Here is a 25827-nt window from a genome sequence, read left to right on the forward strand (position 1 = left end):
GTTTCAATGTAAAAGGCTTTAAAAAAAGTAAGGAGCTACTTTTTTTTAAAAAAAAGTAACGACTTATGCGTTTACAAACATCATCAAGTGAACATGAAATTACGACGACGTCTTACACTTGGACCCTGCCTATTGCGTCATGGTGGACGGGGATTAAGAAGTGCCCCACTGGGAATAGCCTTAGGGAGTGTTAATACAACAATTTTTCTTGTACACCCTTAGAGACTAAGAACCGAATATTTGCTTAATTTGGAAGAAAAGAAGAGGTTACATAAAAAGGAAATGATTAATCTTCCTAACTAAATAGTCTAAAAATTTTCCTAACAACTAGATGATAATGTGTGAAAAAATCATGGATAAGATCAGGAAAGAGAATCACATGTCACCTTTTTATACTGTTAGGATGATTTTTAGACTAATTTTTGGGTGGATTTATCATTTTTCTAATATAAAACCGAAAGTTGTAAGATTAAAGATAATAGAAGGGGCATAATTGTAAAGATTGAAATAAAAAGCAAATAATGTAAAAACAAAGACAAAGGATACCTCACAAAACCCTAGCAATTTTTCAGATCCCTCGGAGAAAAAAAAAAAAAACAACCACCTTGAAAAACAACTTGCTGTTCTTATCATCTTCATAAAAAATAATAAATCTTAAAATTAAGAGTTTTTATTCAGTCGAAAAGCAACCCAGAAAAGATACCAAGAATGGCGATGGCAAAATACGATCTGACACCAAAAATAGCACCAAATCTTGACAGGCATCTTGTGTTTCCATTGTTGGAATTCACTCAAGAAAGAGAGCTTTATCCAAATGACCAAATTCTTAAAGCCAAGATTGAGCTTTTGAACAATACCAATATGGTTGATTATGCCATGGATATTCATAAGTCTCTTTACCATACTGATGAAGTCCCCCAAGGTTCTTTCTTTATTTTTTAATTATTATATACAATATATGTATGTATATCTATATTTGTATATTTTAGGGTTTTTGTCCTTATAGCTTTAAGTTATTTATTGTGGCTATGAAAGTATCAATGTTATATTAGATAATTTGATATATGTGTGTGTGTGTGTATATATGTATATCTCTGTTTGGCTATTAGCTTTTACAAGTTAATTGTTTTATATTAAGCTAATGTAGTTAATATTGCATAAATGGAGGAGGGCGTTTCTTTGATTAAGATGTACACGGTCTAACCGGGGTATAGCGTGACCGTTTTTGAAGTCATTCTATAGATACCCCCAAAAATTTTATCTTTTTTTGTACAATATGTCAATATGTGGATCTGTTTTTTTCTTTTTTTAAAATTTTTTGGGTTTTAGCTAGTCTATGCATGTGAAATTTTCTGGGTGTTGATTATATGTGTGTGTATGTGGCTATACTGTTGGTTAATGACCTTGTTATCCACTATGTTGGCCTAATTATCTTGTGTTTGACTATAACTTTTTAGTATTATGAGAAGCGGTATGATTAACAGACTTTATATTATGTGGTTGTTTTTTTTGTATAGATATGGTGGAAAGGAGAGCTGAGGTGGTTGCAAGGTTGAAGTCTTTGGAGGAGGCAGCAGCTCCGTTGGTTACGTTTTTGCAGGATCCAAGTGCGGTTCAGGAGTTGAGGGGTGATAAGCAGTATAACCTACAGATGCTCAACGACCGTTATCAGGTACACCTTGTATTTTTCATGATTCTTATTAGTTTTGATGGATGTAAACTGTGTTTATGGCAATTTTGTAGGAGTTTTCGTCTTTGTAGTTGTTTGCTTTTTATGTGGTTGTTAAGATTCGGATGACGAAAAAGTAGTAATTGTAGGTTATTTCGAGTGAGTAGATAGTAGTTGACCCTGTAAATATGTTCTGTATCGTTTTTAGCCTTTTATTAGCATGTTTTAGATAGATATATAAATATAAATAATCTGTTTTATTTTTCTTTGGTTGAGCTTGTGGATCTTTAGGTAACCTATAAGAGCTAGATTCTTGTTGCAAAATCCTACTTATTTATGCATAAGAGTTTTGAGTTTCCGAGTTTCGTGAAAATATCTCAATTAGAACACATGTGGTTTCCTGACCTTTTTTTTCCTTCTACTATTAATTTACAAATTTTGTTGAACCTTGTGTCATTGATTGTGTTCTTCTTTCTGTCATTGATTGTGTGTTAAGATTATAATTTCAACCCATTTCTAATAAATAGGTCGATTGGGTTATGTTTTGTCTCTAGCCAGAAGTAATTTTAGAGCCAAGGAAATGGTAAAATGGGCTGAAGGTCTAAAATGTCATTTTGATTCATATAACTTTCTTAACAACGTAGTTGGAAGGTGTAATTTATATCTTAATAATTAAGCTTTTGTAATTATATGTAGCACAATGACTAGATAATAATGGACACAAGTTGTTTGTGGATCCACCCAACTCTTTATGCGTGTACTTTTTTCAGTTTAAAGTTTTAAGCTCATATAGCACGTTACTAGATATTAGTCTGGCCCACTCATTTTGTGTATGAGACTGAGTCATAAGTCACAAGTCGTCTTATAAGTCCAGTGGTTTAGCAATGCGTTCTGACCGTTTTTTTTTTTGTAAATTGAAGTGACTAAGCGAGACTATAGCTTTGCATTTGATACAACCTTTTATGTACCCAAGCTATTGTTTATTCTCATGATTGTTTTGATCTTTTGCTTATGTATTCATAACCTTTTCTATAAATAAAAAAATCAGATTGGTCCAGAACAGATAGAAGCGTTGTATCAATATGCCAAGTTTCAGTTTGAGTGCGGGAACTACTCGGGAGCAGCTGATTACTTATACCAGTACCGAGCCTTGTGCACTGATGCTGAAAGGAGTTTGAGTGCCTTATGGGGAAAGCTAGCGGCTGAAATACTCATGCAGAATTGGGACATAGCACTTGAAGAGCTTAATCGTTTGGAAAAAATGATAGATGCGAAGGTCTTGTTCATGCATATCCCTGTTTCAGTATTTTCATGAGCTCTTTGCCTCTTATTTGGAGAATCTAACAAGATTTTTCTTTCAGAATTTTGCCTCTTCACTGGAGTTAGTTCACAGCAGGATTTGGCTGATGCACTGGAGTTTATTCATATTCTTCAACCATGATAATGGCAGAACACAACTCATTGACTTGTTTAACCAGGACAAGTAAGTTAATCAATCATTGCATGTGTTTTATTTCATAGTGTTTATTATTGCTTGCTTAAATTGTAGTATTATCATGTATATAATATAATACTTAAATCTTTTATAGGTATTTAAATGCCATTCAAACAAATGCTCCACATCTTTTGCGGTACCTTGCAACTGCATTCATTGTTAACAAGAAGAAAAGGCCTCAGTTTAAAGAGTTCATTAAAGTCATCCAGCAAGAGCAGCACTCTTTCGCAGATCCCATTACCGAATTTTTGGCATGTGTTTATGTCAATTTTGACTTTGATGGAGCTCAAAAGAAGATGAAAGAGTGTGAGGATGTAAGTTCTTCCCATTCTTTAATGTTTAATTACACAATGTATTTGAAATAAAATATTTTCTCTAACTATAAATGTTTGAGAAGCATGATGTTGGTTATTATGAGGTATGAAATGTCTAGAACATTCTCGTTTATTATGAGGAAATAATAATTACTGAACTTGGATGAAATCATACAGGTGATACTAAATGACCCTTTTCTAGGCAAACGACTTGAAGAAAGCAATTACACAGTGGTGCCAATGAAGGATGAGTTTCTTGAGAATGCTCGTCTTTTTATGTTTGAGACCTATTGCAGAATACATGAGCGCATTGACATGGGGTACGATAACTACATTCTGTTGTATTACAGAATCCAACTAATTTTATTCTCCTGATGAGATGAAATTAACAGTTTTGCTACTCTATTTGCAGTGTGCTTGCTGAGAAGTTAAACCTCAACTATGAAGATGCTGAAAGGTGGATACTGAATCTCATTCGAACCTCAAAACTTGATGCTAAAATCGACACCCAAACTGGAACCGTCGTAATGGAACCCAATCATCCCAGTGTGTAAGTTCAAATACTTGTGTCTAATATTATGAGGCTCTATTAATTTGCTCTTAACCATGAGGGTGCATCAGTTGTTGACATATATTTCCTTGTTGACAGGTACGAGCAACTTATTGACCACACAAAAGGACTATCAGGGCGTACTTACAAGTTAGTTAATCAGCTCTTGGAACATGCTCAGGCACAAGTTGCCCGGTGAATCTACTTACTGTTTTGGCTCTGCAGATTTTGACCCTTTGTCACCTGTTTTTTTCTGCTTAGAGTTTTTAATTCGTGTAATGAGAAGATTCATGTTTGTCTATCTTGTGATACTCTCTTGGAGAAGATTAACATTTGAACCAAAAATCATGGTAAACATGCTGAAACATGGAGCTTGTAGTTTTGAATTAAAGCAATTTCTATCGACTATGGCTATAGCTTTATTATGTAGTTTCTGGTGTAAATCGGTCGTCGGTTTCTTGCATGTTCTCCATGGATTTGAAATGGAACTTCTATTACAGCCTCAAACTTGATCAAACTAGGTAAAAGAAATTATTTCGCAGATTTAATCTCAAATGTGGCCAATTTCAAAGACAGGTTCCTATTTTTTTTATGGGAAAACAAAACAGTAAAAGACGACTCTACTAATTTTCCAGCTTTAAGATAATTGTCTATTTTTTCATAAAATGTTGAGGAAAAAAACGAGTATTTTATTCCAGCCCTAATTGAAATTGGTATGACAAACATCCAAGTATAATTATCACATCTTTCTAATTCTCTTTGTAGACAAGTATATTTAAGATGCAACGAGTACCAAATACCAATATGTTTATAACGTAACAACTAAAATCAGAATCAGAATCGTATATATAGCTTTAATTTGAGGGGTTTTGGCTTTGGTGTGCTCTATTTCAATCCAAAACACTGTTTAATTAGATCTACTACCAGTGGTGGTCAGAGGTCTCGAAACTGCCTAATTGAGGTGCGGGACCTGTAATTTGCTCCACCGGTTTTTGGCAGTATCTGTCCTTCGTCAAGCCCAAATTTGAAAACATAGAACACTAAATAGCATACACAAACAAGAGAACATAAAACTTGAGAACATGCTCCGTAGTCCATACTCGTACCAAGTGTGTTCATGTATTTCCATAAATGATAATTGCTAACAATTCGCATAAGAAAATAATAACAAGTTTCATCCCTTTAATTAGAAAACAAATTACAAAATTTTAATTTATAATCATCGACCAGTCTTTTCTTCCCTTGGCACAAAATGATCAGATGTAAAACTCCTGAATCAAAACATGCATTTTCTCCTAGAAATCTAATCAAACTACATATTGGTTACAGCAACATCTTGTTCCAACACCACATTTGATACCTAAAAGCCAAAACAAAAACACCAAAGCAAAACTTGTTATTATTCGTCTGTCGAAAGCAAACCACATATCACTAATTAGATCATGCACCATTATCTAGAAGATAAAATGATGTGGATCAAAGTCTTGTCTGTGAAGATGACAAGGTAAAAGTAGCAAACTGTGGGTCATGAAGATTGGGTGGGAGGCGAGCACAAAAGAATAACTCTTTAAAACTGGTCAAAATGAGTTGAATTGACCCACAACACACTTCTAAGATTCTGTGACAATTTTCGTTTGTAAATTATGCATTTTATACAATTAAAAAGACAATATTATAATAATAACAATTCTTTTAATAAGGCAATTTAGGGTCCTGTGTAACGCGTAAGCGATTTTCACCCTTTCTTATTTAGCTACCTTTTCTAGATTTATTGACCTGTTATTCTGTAAAAATTAAAACATAGCCCAAATGAGCCCATTCACAACAATTGGGTTGTAGTTGACACCAATATGCCTGGATCATATTAATGAGCACGGGTAATTGGGTATGACGGATTTAATCAAGCATCCTTTCAGGAATTAGGTGCTATTAGTTCTAAGGCAAAATAAACAGCCGACGGGCCATAGATAACCATGACTTTGGCAGCATATCGTAATAAGAGGAAATACAAATTATGTCAGTTCTTAAGAAAGATCGTTCATGCATGAAATGCATTGACGCAAGTAGTTAAACTATATGAATGGAACATCACCTTATTTCTTGGCACGAGGGTCGCGACTAAGATCATGTTTTCTCAATGTGTTGATGTAGCTTCTCATCAGGGTGAACTTATTGCTTCCAAGATGATAAAAGTAGTCCCATGTATATATTCCGGTTTTATGCAGGTCATCGAAAAGAAGCCTGAAAAGGCCATCAAAAAGAAAGATTACTTGGTTATAACTAATAAGTGGTAGAACATGTGGCGCTTATCATAAATCTGTCATTGTTTCCTGCAGGTGCTAAAATGAGCGCGGCGGGTCAGGTTGGGTTACGGGTTATAACGGACATTTTTAGTTCAGCTCATTTGACCAATTCAAACATAAGACATGGCACAATCAGACCCAAAAAGTCAACCAAAGAAAGCAATTGCCGAAGTTTATGAATTTGTACCAAGATTCCGACTAATAAGTACCTTACCCCGTAGTTTCCTACGGGTTCTGCAGACATGATCCCCACATGACGCCGTCCATAGATAACCTGGATCATATAAATGTGACACTGGTATCGGAATATAGTTCATGGAAATTAAATTAACAATTATAGTCAATCAAAAAGTCAACGGGGTAGCCCTTTACCTAAAAAAAAAGAAGTAATACAAGCAATGACCAAATTTCTGTTTTGCAGATGTAAGGGAGTCATGACTAATCAAATTGTAAGCAATAAATGGAAGCATTAAACTAATGCCAAAAAAATAATGAACCAGCATTATATGAAAACACTGCATAAATAAAGGAAATTTTCATAGGAGCTATGCCGCAAGTATTGAAAAACCTTAAGGTTACGGTATTCTTAAAATTAACATCCATGAAAGTAACTTTATGAATGGGCTTAGGTCGGCATTATGTACATCATTTGGTATAGCGGGTCAATAATATGGTTTTTGGAAGCAATAGCTTTTTATTATGAAATCGGATGCTGTTTGTGTAGCCACGAGCTCAGATGTGCTTCGATGAACCTAAGTAAATCAGTAGAAAACTTCTTCAGAAAATTTGGACCTCAAGTTCCCCTTCCGATTCCTAAAAACTCATAATTATGTGAAGAAAACGCCAACAAGCTTCTTTTTGGTCTTTTAGAAGCTTTTTTAATACTCTCGGCTAAAATTCTCTTATTATATAGATCTAAAATCCATAAGCCCATGACTCCAATGGGGTTCATAGTTTCACATGACTACGATAGTAAAGAACAATCATCAACATCATCACAACATCAACTATACAGTTGCTTATAAACAAAACTAGTGGAACGCAACTCAATACACATAAGGGTTGCTTGAGAACTGTATACCGATGAAATTATGAATCACAGCATTACATCTATTATGCGCTTCAAACTTTAATGTCTGATACAATAAAAATTTTTGGGTAAAGGACTAAAGGATTTTACCCTAGTTAGCTTATGTCTGATACCTTTAATAAAAAAATTCTATTTCTTTGATTGAACTGTTCTTTGCATTACTCGTTTCCTTAAGTGCTAACAATGTGGCCATTCCCATTATGCACATTCATATGTCTGGGATTATTACCCATACATCTTCCTTGTATGATCTTGCAATTGATTATCCCCCCAAAAAAGTTACAAATATGTGGAGGTTGACACAAGATTATCCTCATCCTGCTTAAGCTTAACAGTACTCTAATTGAAAAAATTACAAGTACCTTTTCGCCGCCAACTGATCTTATCTTACTATCAACAGCAGGGCTGAATACTCTCAAATATTCAGCTGACAAGTTGTACTGGCTTCTGTTTGCAAATTCTACCTCAACCTAATTCCAATGTATCACAAATTACAGAACATCTCACTTATCAAGAAATTTTTGAAATTCTATTCATGTATTTAATAAAACATACTGATACGAAGTTGTACATTATTTATAGGACAATCTTAATCAATTAAATTACTGAATACCTGAAAAATTGGAAATATACATCCAGCAAAGTTGCCAGAGTATATCAGAGATAATTCAAAAATTAACAAATTATAAGAGCAGAAAATAGTTACATATTTTGGAGGATGGAGTGCAAATCTGATTAGTCGAGGACAGTCTGTGGCTGCCGTAGTTATCGCTCTCTGAATGCCAGACATTACTTTTTACACTTCTTTCCCTCAACGTTCCTTCCCCTTTCTGTAATGGACTATTAACGGTCATACGTGGAGCCCGTTAAACACGCCAAATGCTTCTAACTGGGAAATATACGTGTAAAATGTGAAACTGGATTACATAAGAATGAAATGTACAAGTTAATAGATATGAACTGTTTATAGCTTTATTATAAAGATACATGCCTCTGTGACTACAAGTCTATCAATTTACAATTAAGAAATAAACAAAACAAAAAAATCACTCTTTCAATAAACCAAAATTTGTTTAGGCATTGAGTCCTATACAATTGAAGAAAGTAATACCATTATCACACCTGCTTTCAATATATGCATTCTGCATAAAGTTTAAGTTAACAATACATACTTCAAACAGCTTTACGGGGATTAAGGTACGTGAATGTATTGTACTATGGCCGAATTTATTATTGTATGAAATGAACTTTCAAAATTGTCATTTGATTTGAAGAACCAACAAACCGTTAACGTTTGATGTAAAAGTTAACTAAAAAACCTTCAATTTCGAATACATACTAGACCTTGTACGTAAACTACAGCAGGACCATAGAAAATGTAGTTGCAACAAGGATAACAAAGAACATGAAATCAAGTTTAATTATGAAACTAAAAGATAAAAAAAAAAAAAAAGGGTAAATGGGTGGGAACCCTCTAGTCCCATGTACCGAATAGGTACCTGAGTCACTAAAAGATCATATAGATTCAAATTTGAGTTCTTTTATAAATAACAAAGAAATAAATTATAACAAACTAGTTGCTTTTAAGAGGGAATTTACTATCTGGGAGTGTAAATAAACCCTTTGAAAATTATAAATAGTACACAGAGGTTCTGTTGGACATATAATCAAACACTTGGTGTGCAACTTTAAAAGGAAAGAAAAGCACATACCTTTTTGGCTCTTTTTAGAGGGAATGGGAAGCAGATTGGAGGAGAAACAAGGGAAGTTCCAAAAGGAATTCTATAAAAACAAAGACAGTTTTTCAATCTTAAATTCACCAGTGCCTAAACACTCTGTTATAAGTAGCTTAAAATGATACGAGTATATTTTATACTTACAAATTTTAGCTGAAAATTAATTGAATCAATTGATCCATTTTATTTTCTTATTGTTGTATTTTTTGTTATAGGTGAATTTCGCTGAAAACAAATTCGATAGCGAGAGGTTTAGCATACGTTATTAAAACCGGATTCGCGCTAGAAAGCTCCATCGGAGTAGAAATGTCTATTTCAAATACCCGATGGGGAGAAAACCCCCTACTAATCCATCCGAAAACACAACGATTAATAGGAGTAAACCCTGCCCTTTCAGACTTAAACCTATGTAAATCCCTGCATGTAAAAGGATGGTCTTTCAACCATTTAGTTAATGCTCAAGGACTTATTGTTGTATTTAACATGAGATAATGTTCGGCGTGATAACTTTTATTTCGTCATCTATTTCATAAGATAAATGTGCTTTCCTAAAATGAAACCTAAAAGGTTCCATATAATAAATTAAATAGTTATAAATTGAGAAGTAGACTTTTAACATGAAAATATACCATTTTTTCTTTGCATGTATCATCTACTTATACAATTTGTTGTAATATCTATACATTATGATAGTTAAATAAAAAAACATTATACCACTATCAGATAGTTAAATAAAAAAACATTATACCACTATCATAGTTTGGTCTTGTAAACTAAAACCGATTTATCTAAAATACATTAGATACAATATAAAAACACTATCAACTCTAAATATTTTGTGAACCAAGTGTGGCGTCCATAAATTATCCGTTTACCGAAAGATAAACAACATTTTAGCGAAAGTCAAAACTAGGGACAGTAGCAAAAAGCACATAACCCCAAAAAGTACACAACAAATTATACAGTAATTAAACGAATTACATTCTACACTTGTTCATTACAAAATTCGAATACCTAAACGTAAAACTGAGCTAATACAACATAAAACTGACAAAATGATAACATTTACAACTAATTGTTTCCTAGAAGAAAAAACAGGTCTTCTTGTTGACTAAAAGAGTCCCATAACAACAATGAATCTCCTTCGTCAACCAACTGTTGCGAAAAATAATCTCCTTCGATTAAAGAGGATGCTTCTATTGAAGAAGAATTAGGATTGATTGAAATTGAATCCTCAAATGAAAGTGAATAATAATCAAAACATTTTGAAATTGATGTTGTCGATGTATCTTGGATCGTGTTTGTCCATGAATCCATGTCGACGTTCTTGAACACCATGTCATGATGATTTCTATTGTTCGTGTCGTTTTCAAGTATAAGTTCGTCTATCTTCTTTTCGTGTTCATGTTTTGTTTCATCAATCTTCACATAATCGGTGTGCATACTTGTTTCGGTTGAAATGATGTTATTTTGCTCATTTGTGGCTCCCGAATATTGTTTTTGCTCTTCTTCATCAATATGTTTGTGGGTGTTTGTCGTGTCTACTCCATGACTCTTTAGCTTTTTCTTGATTCGAGTATTCCAATGATTCTTAATCTCATTATCCGTACGTCCAGGAAAATACGAAGCTATTTTAGCCCACCTGAAATAGTCCAGAAGTACAAAAATTGTTTTTATCTTTTATTGGAATGTGAATATCCATAGGAACTTTCCAAAACATCTACAACAACATGTGGCGTAATCTTTGATTGACATGTGTTTTTTTAATTTATTTATTTTATTAAATTGCTTTTTTTTAATTGTATATAAAATCAATTTTTTTATTAGACTTATAATTAAACTCTAACTCTTGCTTATAGATACAAAATATATTATAACCTTATTTGAATGATCGTTTTCTCATTAGTAAAGCTATCTCTTTTCTTTTTTCTCAATTTTTTAACTCCTATTACTTAGATTACTTATAACTAGCACGATACTCACGCAATGCGGCGGTGGTGGCAGCGACGGCGGTCTGATGGTGGTGGCAACGGTGGTAGCGGTGTCAAATGGTGTAGATTGATGTAGATGTAATTAATGTAAGGGTGGTAGTGGAGATATTTTAAAAGATGAAAGTTTGTGGTGCAAATTTAGTTCATTAAGGGCAATTAGGTAATTTTTATAACTAATAAATGAGAGTTCATTAAGGGCAAATTAGTTATTTTCAAACTATTCTTTTTTCTAACTTTTCAACAACATGGTATAATTTTTATAGTGTAGTAAAGAAGTAAAGATAAGTTACTAACATGAAAACTACTTCAAAATTTGAGTTTATGATCCGAAATCATAAGGCTATTTGTCGTCATCCAATATGTTTACAAGTTTCAATTTTGATATTGTGATTGTAAAAATTTGATGTAAATCTAAAACTTTAACTAAACATATATTATATTTATTATTATTGTTAGTATAATTTAATTTCCATTATCGGTTCACTTTAACCACAATTTATTTCATACCCATAAATCATGTATACATTGTACGGTTATTAGTCAGATAAAAGTTTGTATATAATTAAAGTACCTATTACCAAGACGAGCATGGAGTTCAATAATTTGATCTTCTTCTGCTTCCGATAGTGTCCCTCTTTTGAGATCCGGCCTTAGATAATTAATCCATCTCAATCGACAACTTTTCCCGCATCTTAGCAAACCTTTACAAGATCGAAAATAATAGAATGTTAAAACTTCACAAAACTGGAATTATCCATAATTCATACCATAAAGAAAAAAAGTGTGTAATTTTAACCATTCTAATTGTGCTTGTGTGTGTGTGTGAAAATACTATTTCATGATTATAACTGTTTCTGAAAATCCATAGAATTCAAATTATTATTGATATATCTAAATGCACGTACTTATACACATTCACAAATATTTACAATTTGTCTAGTATATATGAAACATCAACCCATAAACTCTTGTTTAATGGATTAGTCAGTTTGGTAATAACATTTGAACTAATTAATTGTGATGTTTAGTTTATCGTCATTAGTATAGACTATAGAGGTGATCCATATATCACTTTTAGTTTCTCGTACACTACTAAATATGTTTTACATTATTGCATAATACAACATTATAAAAACATATTTGGTACTAAATATGTTTTACATTATTGCATAATACAACATTATAAAAACATATTTGGTGGTATAAAGTTAAAAACATATTATTGTACGGACACTGATATTTCGAATTGCCAAATACCTGCGAGCTTAGGAACCATTCGCCAACATTGGATGCCATTGTTCATGATGAAACTCATAAGCTTCCTATCTTCTTCCATTGTCCATGGACCTCTCTTCAACCCGGTTCGATCACAACAAGGCTGTCTCACCATTGATCCTTTAATTAAGCTAGCTAGTCGTCGTTGCGTGGTCTTGTTTCTTGTACTATATCTCCCGAACACACAAAAACAAAACGAGCCCTTTTATAAACACCACAAAGATTCCTCCGACAGATAATTCTTGAATATTAAAAACATGTATCTATAGTTTGTTTGATCATGATACATGCATGTATATATATGATTTCTTATAAAAGCCCTAAAATTAAATGGTCACCCACTCTTTAGTTTTTTTTTTTTTTCTAACAATCTTTGTAGACGTGGGTTTTATGTTGACAAATTGGAACACCCGGCCTTTAAGCAGCCAAAAACCAAAAGTCTTCCTTTATTAATTTGTTTGTTCATTTTGGAATCGAAATAATCATGGATACTTAATTAGTAAATAATAAGATTATATATGGTTGATGGGGATTCTTTTGGCCCCTTAAAGAGCTAGCTGGCCAGTTTTGTCTTTGAAGGGAAACTCTTCATAAACTTAGATGCCATTTTTTCACTTCCTTAATTGTGTATATAAGATAAGTATATCCGCTTTCTGTCTGGTAATTAATACTCCATCTGTCCAATATTAAGTGTCCTAATTTGATATTTTGAATTTTTTTTCTTTTTCTTTTGACCGTAAATATCTTTGATTGTGTTATATAACACTTGATAAAACATAAATAAATTGATTGAGTTTTAAATGTCCTTTTCACTGATATAATTTTCATCAACTTATATATAACACAAACAAAGATATTTACGGTCAAAGTAAAAAAAAAAAAGACTTGAACAGTCAAAATAGGACAATTAAAATAGAACGAAGGAAAAAAATATGTTGCTTGTTTTGACTTTCTTGGCAGAATTAGCCCACAATAAATTACAATGATACCAGCTTAGTTGGTTGAATCATAGTCGTTAGGGGAGCCTAAGTCATGGGGTTTTTCCTTGAGTGCCTACTCGGTCAGTCAGGATGGAGTGGGGTACGGTTAATTGATTAACACAACGTACCAAGTTCCCTCGCTGAGTGGACCCTAACGTTTTGGATGGGGGCGTGAGTACTATTCGAAAGTCGCCATTCCAAATAACTAGCACACACAATAATGTTCCGACGGCATGTTTTGGGTCAAAGATGTCATAATTTAAAACAAGCTAGATAGATATATATGGTTTAATTTTTAAGTAACTAAACCGATCAAATTTTGGTTTATTGTTTTGACTGATATGATGAACTACACATATGTAATTATAGGAAAGAAACAATATTCAACTCGAAGTAGACAGCCATGAAAGGAACCATTCAAGAATTTAAGTTAAACAAATACTTGTGTTCTTTGATAAATATGTAGTACTTCATGGAAAAGCCATAGAGAATATATGTTGGAAACGACATGTCATGACGTGGGGTTTGACATTTAGTGCATTAGTATAATCCAACTTGTTATAGGTTGGTAGTAGTATGAACAATTATGGGATCAAAACGTGTTTTCTAACAATCCTTTTAGAAGCTAGCAACGGTCTTCCTCTGTTTTTAAATTTGACGTACGTTATTATAGTCATATAATTAAGTTGACACATAAAAATAAATTAATAATCTCAACAAATTACAAAGTTTAATAACAAAAAATTCATATATAAATTAGCAACACATAATAAATTTAATGGGTTTATATACATTTATCCTTTTAGTTGTAGTGGTTAATAATTTTGTAGGAAAGGAAAAAAAGCCCACCCTCTTAAATACAATTTGAATGAATAGTTTGATGAATTTGTTTTGAAATAAAATGAATTTAATGTTAAAGATCATTGATGCACTCATTCAAGTAGTCAGAAAGTCCGTTTATTATTGAGATGAAAATTCTACATACGGGCCAAAGCAATGGGCCTTCCCTTGGAATAGACTAGCTCCGCTTAACGTTAACATCCTTGGCTGGAGATTAGCAATGAACCGGGCCGCCACTTCGGATCAACTCATTACCAGAAACATCTCCATAGCATCCCCTACTTGCTCGCTATGTAATCTAAGAGATGAAACAGCAAACCATCTCTTTCTGGAATGTCCCTTTACCGACTCTTTATGGACCATACTCATGGTGTGGTGTCGACTCCCTGTTCAAAAACCCCAGTCGATAAAAGAACTCCTAGAATTTCATCATAGTTGTAGCACAAATCACCACAAAAAGAATATGGTGCAGCTCGTGATACTCACATACTGCTGGGTAATCTGGAAGACCCAAAATGAGTGCATTTTTCTAAATAAAGCTCCCGCACTCCGGTTTGCTGTCAAAGAACTGAAAGGCCTCAACTTCCAATGGCTAACCAATCGATCCACCAACAATATGATGGCGATAACATGGCCTCAATGGAACAATTTTCTGTTTTAATACCCAGTTGTTTTACTTTGTTGCTTCATTTGAACGTTAATATGTACTCTCTAGTATCTTGCTAGATTACATATTAATAAATTTAATTTTTAATGTTCAAAAAAAAAATAAATAAAAAATTATTGAGATGAAAATTCATATTTCGTCAAGTACGAATATACGAGCATGGTACCCGCGCAATGTGGCGGCATTAGTGGGGAAGGCGGTTTGCTTTATTAAATTTTGGTTAGTTACGTAAAGAAAAAAAAAAGAAAAAGTCCAAAGACAAATAAAGTATTTCAAAGACAGAAATATTTAATAGGAAAAAAAGAATTTATTTTATTAGGGAGTAGAGATACACTAGTTGTTTAGATATGTTATTGAAATTCTTCTTTTAATATTGTTGTTCAACTCATGGTAACAAAATCCGACAACCAATATTTGTTTTCGTGTTAGGACTTCACCATTGATTATGACGGAGTTTGTATCTCTTTCAAAGTCACTTATTAAAAAACAAAGCAAAAAAACTTTATTTTCTCCATTACAATCATTTTTAGTAATTTGAAAACTTCAAAGTCATTTTTCTTTCTTATATATCGTTTCATAAAAAAAAATAAAATAAAAAACAATGAATTTGACCACTAGACCCAGAACAAGCCAATTTCAGGTCTCGACACAAGAACATTAGGCCGACGTTCCCTGAACGACCCATAGTGGGAGACCCCACGATGCCGGAGTTGTTGCTCTACTCTTCGTTGTGAAATATTTTTACTTTTACAATCTAAACATCTAATATTTAAAAATTAAATGTTATAAACTAACAACTTTAACATTATAGTATTAATATGTCATAATTAAGATGTTTAACAAATATTATATTCTCCAAAATCACATATTTCAGTTGGTGCACCGAATGGAATAAATCTATCTATTTTAACAAATGATTGCATTAATGTATCCATATATACATTTGAGATACAAATTCACAGTTTTTGAATTTATTGATTATCATAATCGAAGTTTAAAACTTTTACGCATTTGTAAGATAAAAACATTATTATATAGACAGGAATAACTTAGATGATGTTGTTCTCACAAACCATAAAATTCATAAAGTTTTTTGATACGTGTAAAATGAGGTTTTTTGATATGTGTAAAAAATGATGTAAGTACAACATCATGATGTTAACATCATCTAACATTTTCCCTTACATGATTACCACTGTAAAATGTGATTATATATATGAGAAAGTATGAAATCGATAAGGGCAAATTTTTTTTCACTCTAAAATGTTTGAAATTGAGACCTCCTACAAACTACTACACGGTAACACCTTTAATTAATAGTTAAACACACATTCACACATTTGAACCTGGGATATCTTACAAACGTTCATGTTCAATCACTAAACCAATAGCTCATTGACTTTTGAGAAAATTGAGTCAATTAAATGTGCACTAATATATGTTTCAAAATCATACAAATCCTAATGCGAATTTTAACTTAACATAAAGAGCTACTATATTTCATAACCACAAATGTGTGTTATGTAAAATCAAACAGATTTTAGCAATTTTTTTTGGAAATACACAATTAAATTAGAAAACTAAAATAATAAAGCTGATAAAAAGCCTCAGGGACAAAACACATTATCCACTGGGGTTCGAAAAATCAACCCAAGTCCATATAATAAGCCCATAATATAATTAGCCGTTAGAATCCCCCCACCTGCCCCCTATAATCAAAATTCAAAATCCATCCTATCCTAACGTCTATTCAGATATTAAATCCTTTTTTCTTGTCTTTTTTTTCTCTCTCTCTCTCACACACACACAACACACACTAGACAGAATGGTGGGTGGTGAAGAAGAACTGAAACAAAACTCTCCAAAACAATCTGAAAATGGAGAGGCCAAACGGAATTCTGTGTTCAGCCCCGGGTTTAGATCGGTGGCCGAAATGGCCGGTTGGGACGAAGAAGCACTGTTGATGGCGTCGTCTCTTGTTGTCGAAGATACGCCAGATCGAGATTTTAAACAAAAGAGACGGTCCGATCCGTTGTTTAAAACTCCCCCTACTCATTCTAGAAGGTACCAAACCCTAAATTTTAAATCTTTTCTGTTTGTATATTTTAAACGAATCGGTTATTTAATAAGGTTTATTTAAATTGTTAAATTCGATACAGAAAACGCAGAGATCAGAAAAAGAGTCCGGTTTCGAAGTTTGTGGATGTTTTGAATCTTGAAGAGGAATGTTCGAAAAAAGGTTAATATATTCTTTTTTTAAGAATTTAAAGATTAAATTATTATTTGTTGGTTTTTTTTTTTCTTACAAAACCTGAAAATCTAGTTTGGATAAAATTGACTGATAGACATTTTAGAAGAGAAGAAAGATGAGAAGACTGATGTGGATGTTAAAGATAAGAAAGTCGAGAAATCAGATGATCCGAGTTCAGGAAACGCTTTGATTCCTTGCATTGATCGGCTTCGTGAAGAGCTCTCTTGTGCAGTAAGTGTTATTTTTTGCTTTCAGACCTTTTGAGTGGAAATCGCGGGTTTTTTGCATTGATCAGTTTTTTTCATGTGTTTTGTTTTCGTCTTTGACAGATCTGTTTAGAGATATGTTTTGAACCGAGTACCACTTCTTGTGGGCATAGGTATGTTTTACATGTCGTAATTGTTGTGATAAAATATGACGAGTTTTAGTCAGGATATAATTTGGATCTGTTTTCTTGGAAATGTCTGTAGCTTCTGTAAGAAATGTTTGAAATCTGCTGCGGATAAATGTGGGAAGCGTTGCCCAAAGTGCAGGCAACTTATTAGGTACATTGCGGTCTATATGTAATAAATATGATCAGGAAAGATATATGTATTGATATCGAGATTCTTTAATTTGTTTCAGCAATGGAAGATCTTGCACCATTAATACGGTTTTATGGAACACGATTCAACTTTTGTTTCCACAAGAAATAGAGGCAAGAAAAGCGGTGGCTGGAATCTTAGAATCTGGTGGCCTCCAAAGCCCGCCAACAAGGAGGAAAAACCAATACAGGAGTGTAATTCAAGCATTGAATAGTCCTGAAGGAGAACAGTTAGGTATAGAAAGGAGGCGCAGGACTAGTAATCAAATTCACCAAATTTACCCGAGACAGCAGAGTTTTCGTCCTGCTTCTGTTGTGTTTCTGAATTCCAGAGAAGCGGGGGACAATAGTGTGGGCAGGAGGAGGAGGAGAGATGTTAATGTGGCAGTGGAGGAAGATCAGGATGCTGCTTTAGCTTTGAGATTACAGCAACAGGAGTTTATGGGAGCGTTTGGAGGGTCTGGACAAACGCAGCAAGTGCAGCAGCAGAACAGTAGGAGGTCTGTTGCAACGGCTTCGGTGAATCTGAGGGCAATGGCATCAAGAGCTATTAATATTCGTAACATGCGTGGCCGCTAAATGTTTGTGGTTGTTCAGTTACTATGGTCACAATATCTGTGATATGCGGAGACTAATGTCATTTCATGTGGTACCCTTAATTTGAGTCACTAAAACCTTTATTGTGATACATTTTTTTTTTATTTTAGCTCGTTTTTATATTAGCTGTAATGAGATTATCTGATAAAAACAAGTGTCATTAAACCGAAGTTGGTTTATATCAGAGATATAGATGCAGCTTTAACATATATGAGTTGCAGTTGCAGTTGTTAACACGACACTCACACAATCAGAGTAAGAATTGTGTCAACTCCATGTAAAAGCATATACAGTTAGATTGGCGAAGATGCTTGTGTGTGAATCCGCTGAAGTTTTGATTGATTTGATGGTATAACTTGTCTATGATTCACTTTTCTAACTCGATTATACAATCCAAGGACTTAATAGTTGGTGTCTTGTCTATGAGTTGCCTCATCGTGATATCATCTTTCGACTCGTCAGTAATGACAGCTAATTGTGGTTTTACAAGCGACGGATCAAATTCTTGAGGTTTTGATTATTCACTAAAACCACATATCCAAAAATCCTCATTAATAAAACTGTACTCTGCATCCAACAATAGTAGTGTTTACAGAAGCCAACCAGTTCTATTTTTAACTGAAAACTGATCTGAAGTTCCCTAATCCAGACTAATTACTCAATTCAATATTACTTTGGAATTTTGGACATGTAATATTGAAACAATTTAGTCAGCTTAGTGATGACCGTACTTCTATATTTCAGTTATTTTGTCAATGAGCTTTATTTGATGACAAACTACAGATGATAGCATATATGACTGGAAGCCACTAAACTTCACTCAAATCTAGAAAACTTTAATAAAATGATCCTGCAACTCAATTGCTGTTCTGAAGACCAACGAAACATAAGCAGTAAATACAAGCTGAAAGATTCAATTAATATAATCCATCAGTACAAATGTTACAACATTGGTACAAAGCAATGAGCAAATATGTCCACAACTAAGCACAGGGGATCAATCAACATGGGTATCTCGTAACTCAACTATACTCTAGCATAATCGTTTATGATACAAAAAGCAGAACAAAACCTGAAGGAGATCTTTCTGTAATACTCGATATATATCCCCCACCTCTTATAAAACATCAAAGATAGCCGGCCAATGCACGCTTCTATGTAGTATAAAATTGCATTTGCTAATATGAGAACTCGTGACCTCTAAGTGAGATATACTTCTTTACCCATATGGATATGTCTTCTGCACATGCTTGTGCTTCAGGTGTCCTAAGTAACACATCAAGAGTGGCAAATTCATGTACACAGTCCTTGTAATCCAGAACTGGTGCATCAACATTCACCTTTTTTAGCTCCTGGGCATAAGCAATAGCACGATCCCGCATCCAATCATGTTCTGCCACAACCGTCAATGTAGGGGGCATCCGCTTCAGAGGTGGACCGCTTCTGTTGGGAGTGAGGGGGTTGGCTGCAGGGTGGTCTAGGTCAAACTCATCTTCTGGCAGGAAGAGTTTCCATGCAAGTATGCTCATAGATTTGTCAAAGAAATAAGAGTTTGATAGCTTTATCTCAGAATGTGTGGGAGTACTTCCAATGAAGAATGGATACATTAACACTTGCGCCACCACCTTAACTGGATCCAATAGTGTACCAGATTCGACTGATTTGCGAGCTACATAATCAGCAATGTTTGCACCACAACTCACTCCGAGAAGGACGCATCTGTAAACAATGTCCATCAACAATACAGATCTCAGTCAGCAATGTTATACTATTATACATGAAACCTTTTAATACTTTATTAGTAGCACAAAAATCATATTAACTCTTTTATTTGGAATTTAAAACTTTGAATCACTGCTTACAACATTCTTTAATTATTGCTGATACCTATGGAAACTTAAATTGAAACTTTTCACAACATTAGCAATTGCAGTAACAGAGCCAAATGGTATACCAATATTTTGTTTCACATATACAGATAGACCAAGTAAATGACTAAATGTCTTGATTCACTAGTATTACATCTTACATGGTGTATTTGTGAGCATTCTTTTCCTTGCAATTTGCAAATAGGTTTGATAAATTAGCATGGAGATCCTACATGAATAATGAGATAACTTCCCCAAGGCAAATAATGTATCGGTATTTGGCTATTTCAAGTACATACGCACCTCATAGAAGATATGTAGGATGCGAGCAACTTAGATGTCCTACAGATCTCGCAGACTAGATACTAATTATATTGCATTGTGATGCATCAGATGTCATTCATTCATCTCACAGCCCTGGTATCTACAGAACTTAAGAGCCAAATGTGCCATAAATTCCATTTTTACTATCATATGTGCAGTAGTGGGGTACATTGAGATGACATTTCCACCTATTACACTTGTTAACAACTTTGCCTTGTTAAAGCTTAAAGCCACTAGCCCACTGACCTCTTGCGAGGGATCCACCATGTGTGGTGCCCCGTGCACATAGCTTTATTTATTTGGGTGAAGGAACTGAAATTGTGACTAAATAAGATGATTTCTAGCTGTTAGATACAGAAAAGCACAGGGACTGTCATCGAAGTCCTGCATTTCAGGGACCTGTCAGCCTTAAGTCGATGAAATGATTCAAAAACTCAGAGCTATGTTTCTTATGTATAGTGGTCAAACCCACATCTCCTCTTTAAAACTGTCCAATAGTTCTTGATCACATTCATATCAAAATTTCATAGAAATGGAATTATCAGATAGTTCATTAATAAATTAGGAGCTCTGCTACCGGCTGTAACAGGTTAAATGGTAATGTGGCATTTTTATAATACTATTGGCTAAAGTTTATTGCAATTTTTAACATTTTCCATCTTACTTTAAATTCTTCTATGAAAACTTTGAGCACTTATAGAGTTAAAGTTCAATATTTTATCTGGATTTGTTTAACTTTATAAATCAACTACCCAGTAATCCAGTTAAGTTAGTAGCTCTATTTTGACAAATTCCCGTAGCGCATATACCAATATAATCCTCGGATACTTATCTTCTAGGATTAACACACCATCTACACTCCTTATGAACAAGATTAAAGCACCTTAATATGAACAACTTGTGTCCTGCACTAATCTCTGGAGTCATTTTCAAGACACTCTTTAACATCAAACACAACAGATAGCTACTCTAGTAAAAAATATTTCTAATATGTGAACCTGAACTTTTTTATAAGTGGAAGATGAGTCTTGCATATAGTTGAAACTGAAGCAAGTTTAAGTGGCAATAACTTCTAAAGAGGTAGAGCTACAAGGCACCCATTTAGTCATTTGGATTAACACTTAATCTCATATTAAGTTTTTTTATTAATAGCAGCCCTTTCAGAAAACAACACATATTTGTTCAATTGTTTGTGATCAGCTCAGATATCTTGCACAACATTGTAATATTAAGCTCAGTGGTGGAATGCATTGTGACTATCTCTCCACCTCTGAAGCTCATTACAGATTTCAACTTGTTAAATCTTACAGCCACTAAGCTCTTGAAAGGGGTCAAATATGTATGGTATCCCCTTAATGCACCTTCCATTTTTTTGTAAAACAACAGACACATGCCACGCCTGTATAAGGTTTTGGTTTTTTGACATATAGAGAACTACCCTACAGGTTGTCAATTGTCATGCTAGTCCTCTGCACATGTTCACAGCCAGGTAAGCATTTCATAGAATCTCAAAACTTAGAGCCATGGCTCTTATAGATTATGATCAAACCTCCATTGTGTTTTGTTTTTAACTGTTCAGCTTCATTTTTTGTTATAACCAATGATAATTAAATCTTCAATATCAGCCAAGAGATCTTACCGCATTGTTATAGCAGAAAAACCACTATCCTTAGATTCTTATACTTTTAGGATCAAACACAAATCTACCCTCCCCACAAACAACCTTAACAGTTGAGTTTCATTCATTAATGTCCTATATTAAACTAATAAAACGACCCACTAATACAAAGAAATAACTACATTGGCAAACAGTTAAAATCAAAGATTTACCTGGATGGATCTCCATGAGCAGCTAACCACGGCTCAACCAAAGAAGCCCCAAAAGCATCAGCAATATGCCCATGAACCTCACTCTTTCTCGAATCCACCTTCTTCCCAAACGACTTCCCACACTCAGCCAAATTTGCTTGCTTAGCCAACCAATGCAACACTTTCAACCCATCCTCAAACGCAGCCGGATACTTATTCTCAGGCGCAAGCCTATACCCAACCGCCACAACAATCACATCACAAACTTTCGCAATCCTCCTACAAAAGAAATCATTCGCGACAGAATCACAACTCCCTGCCACAAACCCACCGCCATGAAACTGTACCATCAACGGCAATTTCCTACATTTATTCATAAACGGCGAATACCCTCTATAAACAACCCCATTACCATTATTCCCACCCCCCGACTTCACATTCAAATCACACGTACTCCCAAACCCGTTACAATAACTACTCCTTCGATCACTTTGACCATTAGTACTACTACCATTATACGTATAATCACCGCCTGAGCCGTAACTATTACGCCTAGGAATACCGTTAAAAGATTCAGATCTATTAGTCTTAATAGGGTTATTATGTTTATTATCAGAATCAGTGGAAACAAGACACGTTTCGGGCAAAAAGATACGAATACAAAGCGCAGACGACGGATCTATATGTATATCTTTTGTAGCTATACCATCTGTAAATACAGGATTTGAAGGAGTTATAGATTCTTCAGGGCGTGACGTCACCCCAAATGAAGTAGAACTAGCATTATTAATATTATTATCATTTAATGAATTATTATTATTAGGGTTGTGAATTCGGTTTTGTAAACGTCTTTTTAATATTAATTTGAAAAATACACTGTATAATTTCACAGCAACGCTTGGCATTTCCTTTTTTTCTTTTCTCTCTCTCTTTCTATATATATATCTGTATCTATATATTTGTGTGTGTGCGTGTGAGAGAGTGTGAAAAGTCCCTAATTAAATGCGGATAAAATTAGGGTTTTGAGATCAAAGATTCAAAAACAATGTGAAAAAGATGTGATGGATCACATTGAATTTGAATAATAATAATGAGATTGAGTGTGATGGATTGATTACTTACAGAGATCGTAAAGGTATAATGGAAATCAATGGCGGATATAGAGATACAGAGAAAGAGAGAGATGAGGGGGGAAAAAGAATAAAATAATAATAGTAATAATATAATAATAGTAAAAATAAACAAGAATAAAAGAGGGGTGAAATGATGATGATGATGATGATTTTGTTGCCAGGCGCGCACACACATATTTGCGCTGTGTCGTCTTTTGTCATTTTTTGGGAATTGTTTTTCCTATTTTCTTTTTCTCTTTTATATTACATTTTCTTTTAGATTAAATTCATAACTCTATTTTGTATTCTGTATAATACGCGGATAAATATAAGTAATAAAATATTAATGTTTCACATTGATAAATTGTAGTAAAAAAAGTAGAAAAACACTGATGTTATATTTTTATTACATATAATTAAATAAGTTTAAACCTTACGGAAAGCGGTACTGAGCAATTTTTTTTTCTTTTTTACTTTTAATATTGAGGATTAATTGTGATTTGGTTAATAAGCATGTTTAATCTGATAAGTTATATAAAAATAATAAGTATTTTTTTAAATAAAAAATGGAGCCATTTTATGTCAAGAGTGTGTGACCAAACTAGTCTGAAAAATATATTAGTTTTAATATAATTTTATATTATATTTTAGTTTTTGTATACACACGGTCAATTTAAAATAAAATCTATCAAAACACTCAAGATTATATATTATGTAAATTGATATTTAGATATTGAAATATTGAATCTACAATTATTATTTTAAAAGTTTCAAAATATATTGTAAACCTGAAACAAAACTTTATTTCAGACAATTGCAAATATAAACATAAATAAAAGTTATGCATATTCATGTTATGTTCATTTTATTTGCATAAATTAAAAATTAATAGATTGTAATATCTATAAAATACAAATGTTTGATTTTAAGTAACATGACCATAAAATTAATATTTAGATATTTTTTTAAAAAGGTATGCTCAAGTATAAAATCATTTTTGATTTTACTCTTAAAGTATGAAAACCTATTCAAAATCAACTATTCAAAATTAAAAATGATTTTACGCATACATTGGGGAAAAACTATACAAAATAATATATGATTTTTATAGCACATTGAAACAAAGCCAAATGAGTTTCATACAAAGAAAACCATTTAAAATCAAAAATGATTTTAAGAATATAGTATGAAAAAGCTATACAAAATCATATATGATTTTATTTTTACATCTAGACAAAAAAAAAAGTGAGTTCGGTATCATTAAGCCTATTCAAAATCATATATGATTAAATATCAAATCACATTTGATTAAGTATTGCATAAGGTGTTTGATGAAATGTCTAAATCAAAGTTTGATAATATGATTTAATCAACTTTATGATTATGAATTAAATTTTTTGGTGTATAGGATTGTGGATATAAACTCCATTTGTTTTGTGAAAATGTATGAGTAACATCAAATTCAATTTGTTATCTGTTATTGTTTACTTTTATGTTCATCATCATATTTGATTATGTATAAAGATTATAGAGATTTCTGTTTTTGTAACTGTATGTGTAAAATCATATTTGATTTTGTATGTAGATTCTATAAATTTGTGTTTTGTAACTTTATTTTGTACAATCAAGTTTGATTTTGTATTGAGGTTTTAGTTACTTGTGTTCTTATACCTAGAATCATATTTGATTTTACTCTTACAGTGTGAAAATCCTATATATAATGAACTATTCAAAATCAAAAATGATTTTACGCATACATTGTGAAAAACCTATTCAAAATCAAAGATGATTTTACGCATACATTGAGGAAAACTTATACAAAATCATATATGATTTTTTATAACACATTGAGACAAAACCAAATGAGTTCCATACAAAGAAAACCATTTAAAATCAAAAATGATCTTGCATAGATTTTCCCGGGTTTTTACATGGTAGCTTAGGGTTTAGGGTTTGAAGTCGTAGGGTTAGCCTAGGGTTATTGATAAACGCCTAATCTGTACTACTTTAAGATATGAAAACGAACATGTTTTGTGAATGTTAATAGACGATTAGGGCGTGTTTATGTTTGTTTAAGTGTTTCAGGTCTTTGGTGACAAATTGAAGTTAAATGGATCATTAAGAAGTCAAGCAAAGTCAAGAATCAAGTCAAGAAGTGTCAAGGCAAAAATCTGGAAAACTGCCATTTCTAGAGGGCAGTCTGGGACGGCCAGGAGGCAGTCTGGGACGGCCAGAGCTGCACTAAAAATCCGAAAATTAGGGATTTAATTACTTTTCAGTTAATAAATACCTTCATACACGACTTGGGAAGTTACCACTTCATTTTTTCACACACCTGGAGCAATTTCTAACCTTCTCAACACCCCAATTTCA

At 33.2% G+C, this 25827-nt stretch overlaps 5 protein-coding genes across 9 annotated transcripts; 2 read left to right on the plus strand and 3 right to left on the minus strand.

Annotated features, from left to right (window-relative positions):
- The first annotated feature begins 564 nt into the window (after positions 1–564).
- Positions 565–4457, plus strand: LOC122586954 (eukaryotic translation initiation factor 3 subunit E). The gene is made up of 8 exons (XM_043758996.1): positions 565–922; positions 1518–1672; positions 2718–2945; positions 3031–3152; positions 3259–3478; positions 3656–3798; positions 3891–4028; positions 4128–4457. Exons 1-8 carry the CDS (start codon positions 709–711, stop codon positions 4225–4227), a joined length of 1320 nt encoding a protein of 439 aa, XP_043614931.1. The 5' UTR covers positions 565–708; the 3' UTR covers positions 4228–4457.
- Positions 4458–5091: 634 nt separating this feature from the next.
- Positions 5092–9320, minus strand: LOC122589144. 4 transcript variants are annotated; one of them, XM_043761388.1, is made up of 7 exons: positions 9302–9320; positions 9134–9203; positions 8128–8310; positions 7784–7891; positions 6541–6605; positions 6121–6269; positions 5092–5388 (listed from the first exon to the last, which is right to left on the minus strand). In XM_043761388.1, exons 3-6 carry the CDS (start codon positions 8209–8211, stop codon positions 6122–6124), a joined length of 405 nt encoding a protein of 134 aa, XP_043617323.1. In that variant the 5' UTR covers positions 8212–8310; positions 9134–9203; positions 9302–9320; the 3' UTR covers positions 5092–5388; position 6121. The 4 variants fall into 4 exon arrangements, with proteins under 4 accessions (XP_043617323.1, XP_043617321.1, XP_043617322.1 ...); XM_043761386.1 differs by lacking the exon at positions 9302–9320 and having other exon boundaries at positions 9134–9268; XM_043761387.1 differs by lacking the exon at positions 9302–9320 and having other exon boundaries at positions 8128–8338; positions 9134–9268.
- A 908-nt stretch (positions 9321–10228) lies between these two features.
- LOC122589604 (myb-related protein 315-like) lies at positions 10229–12754 on the minus strand. Its single transcript, XM_043761915.1, has 3 exons — positions 12406–12754; positions 11720–11849; positions 10229–10799 (listed from the first exon to the last, which is right to left on the minus strand). Exons 1-3 carry the CDS (start codon positions 12536–12538, stop codon positions 10229–10231), a joined length of 834 nt encoding a protein of 277 aa, XP_043617850.1. The 5' UTR covers positions 12539–12754.
- A 3918-nt stretch (positions 12755–16672) lies between these two features.
- LOC122589707 (LON peptidase N-terminal domain and RING finger protein 3-like) lies at positions 16673–18466 on the plus strand. 2 transcript variants are annotated; one of them, XM_043762032.1, is made up of 6 exons: positions 16673–16974; positions 17070–17149; positions 17265–17392; positions 17491–17540; positions 17632–17706; positions 17786–18466. In XM_043762032.1, the coding sequence occupies exons 1-6, from the start codon at positions 16736–16738 to the stop codon at positions 18321–18323; spliced, it is 1110 nt and encodes a 369-aa protein (XP_043617967.1). In that variant the 5' UTR covers positions 16673–16735; the 3' UTR covers positions 18324–18466. The 2 variants fall into 2 exon arrangements, with proteins under 2 accessions (XP_043617967.1, XP_043617966.1); XM_043762031.1 differs by having other exon boundaries at positions 16674–16974; positions 17256–17392.
- A 769-nt stretch (positions 18467–19235) lies between these two features.
- LOC122587472 (probable carboxylesterase 16) lies at positions 19236–23518 on the minus strand. The gene is made up of 2 exons (XM_043759657.1): positions 22364–23518; positions 19236–20060 (listed from the first exon to the last, which is right to left on the minus strand). The coding sequence occupies exons 1-2, from the start codon at positions 23245–23247 to the stop codon at positions 19520–19522; spliced, it is 1425 nt and encodes a 474-aa protein (XP_043615592.1). The 5' UTR covers positions 23248–23518; the 3' UTR covers positions 19236–19519.
- Between the last annotated feature and the right edge of the window lie 2309 nt (positions 23519–25827).

Source organism: Erigeron canadensis, chromosome 2 (assembly GCF_010389155.1).
Source record: "Erigeron canadensis isolate Cc75 chromosome 2, C_canadensis_v1, whole genome shotgun sequence".
Lineage (NCBI taxonomy): Eukaryota > Viridiplantae > Streptophyta > Magnoliopsida > Asterales > Asteraceae > Erigeron > Erigeron canadensis.

Coding starts and splice junctions, on each gene's coding strand:
- LOC122586954 (XM_043758996.1), top strand. CDS start 709: ATGGCGATGGCAAAATACGATCTGACACCAAAAATAGCACCAAATCTT. Junction 923..1,517: donor TACTGATGAAGTCCCCCAAG/GTTCTTTCTTTA, acceptor TTTTTTGTATAG/ATATGGTGGAAAGGAGAGCT. Junction 3,479..3,655: donor AGATGAAAGAGTGTGAGGAT/GTAAGTTCTTCC, acceptor GAAATCATACAG/GTGATACTAAATGACCCTTT.
- LOC122589144 (XM_043761388.1), bottom strand. CDS start 8,211: ATGTCTGGCATTCAGAGAGCGATAACTACGGCAGCCACAGACTGTCCT. Junction 6,606..7,783: donor GATCAGTTGGCGGCGAAAAG/GTACTTGTAATT, acceptor TATATGATCCAG/GTTATCTATGGACGGCGTCA. Junction 6,270..6,540: donor GTAGGAAACTACGGGGTAAG/GTACTTATTAGT, acceptor TGGCCTTTTCAG/GCTTCTTTTCGATGACCTGC.
- LOC122589604 (XM_043761915.1), bottom strand. CDS start 12,538: ATGGTGAGACAGCCTTGTTGTGATCGAACCGGGTTGAAGAGAGGTCCA. Junction 11,850..12,405: donor AATGGTTCCTAAGCTCGCAG/GTATTTGGCAAT, acceptor GATCTTGTAAAG/GTTTGCTAAGATGCGGGAAA. Junction 10,800..11,719: donor CATGCTCGTCTTGGTAATAG/GTACTTTAATTA, acceptor GGACTATTTCAG/GTGGGCTAAAATAGCTTCGT.
- LOC122589707 (XM_043762031.1), top strand. CDS start 16,736: ATGGTGGGTGGTGAAGAAGAACTGAAACAAAACTCTCCAAAACAATCT. Junction 17,393..17,490: donor GTGAAGAGCTCTCTTGTGCA/GTAAGTGTTATT, acceptor CGTCTTTGACAG/ATCTGTTTAGAGATATGTTT. Junction 17,707..17,785: donor AAGTGCAGGCAACTTATTAG/GTACATTGCGGT, acceptor AATTTGTTTCAG/CAATGGAAGATCTTGCACCA.
- LOC122587472 (XM_043759657.1), bottom strand. CDS start 23,247: ATGCCAAGCGTTGCTGTGAAATTATACAGTGTATTTTTCAAATTAATA. Junction 20,061..22,363: donor GCTCATGGAGATCCATCCAG/GTAAATCTTTGA, acceptor CATTGTTTACAG/ATGCGTCCTTCTCGGAGTGA.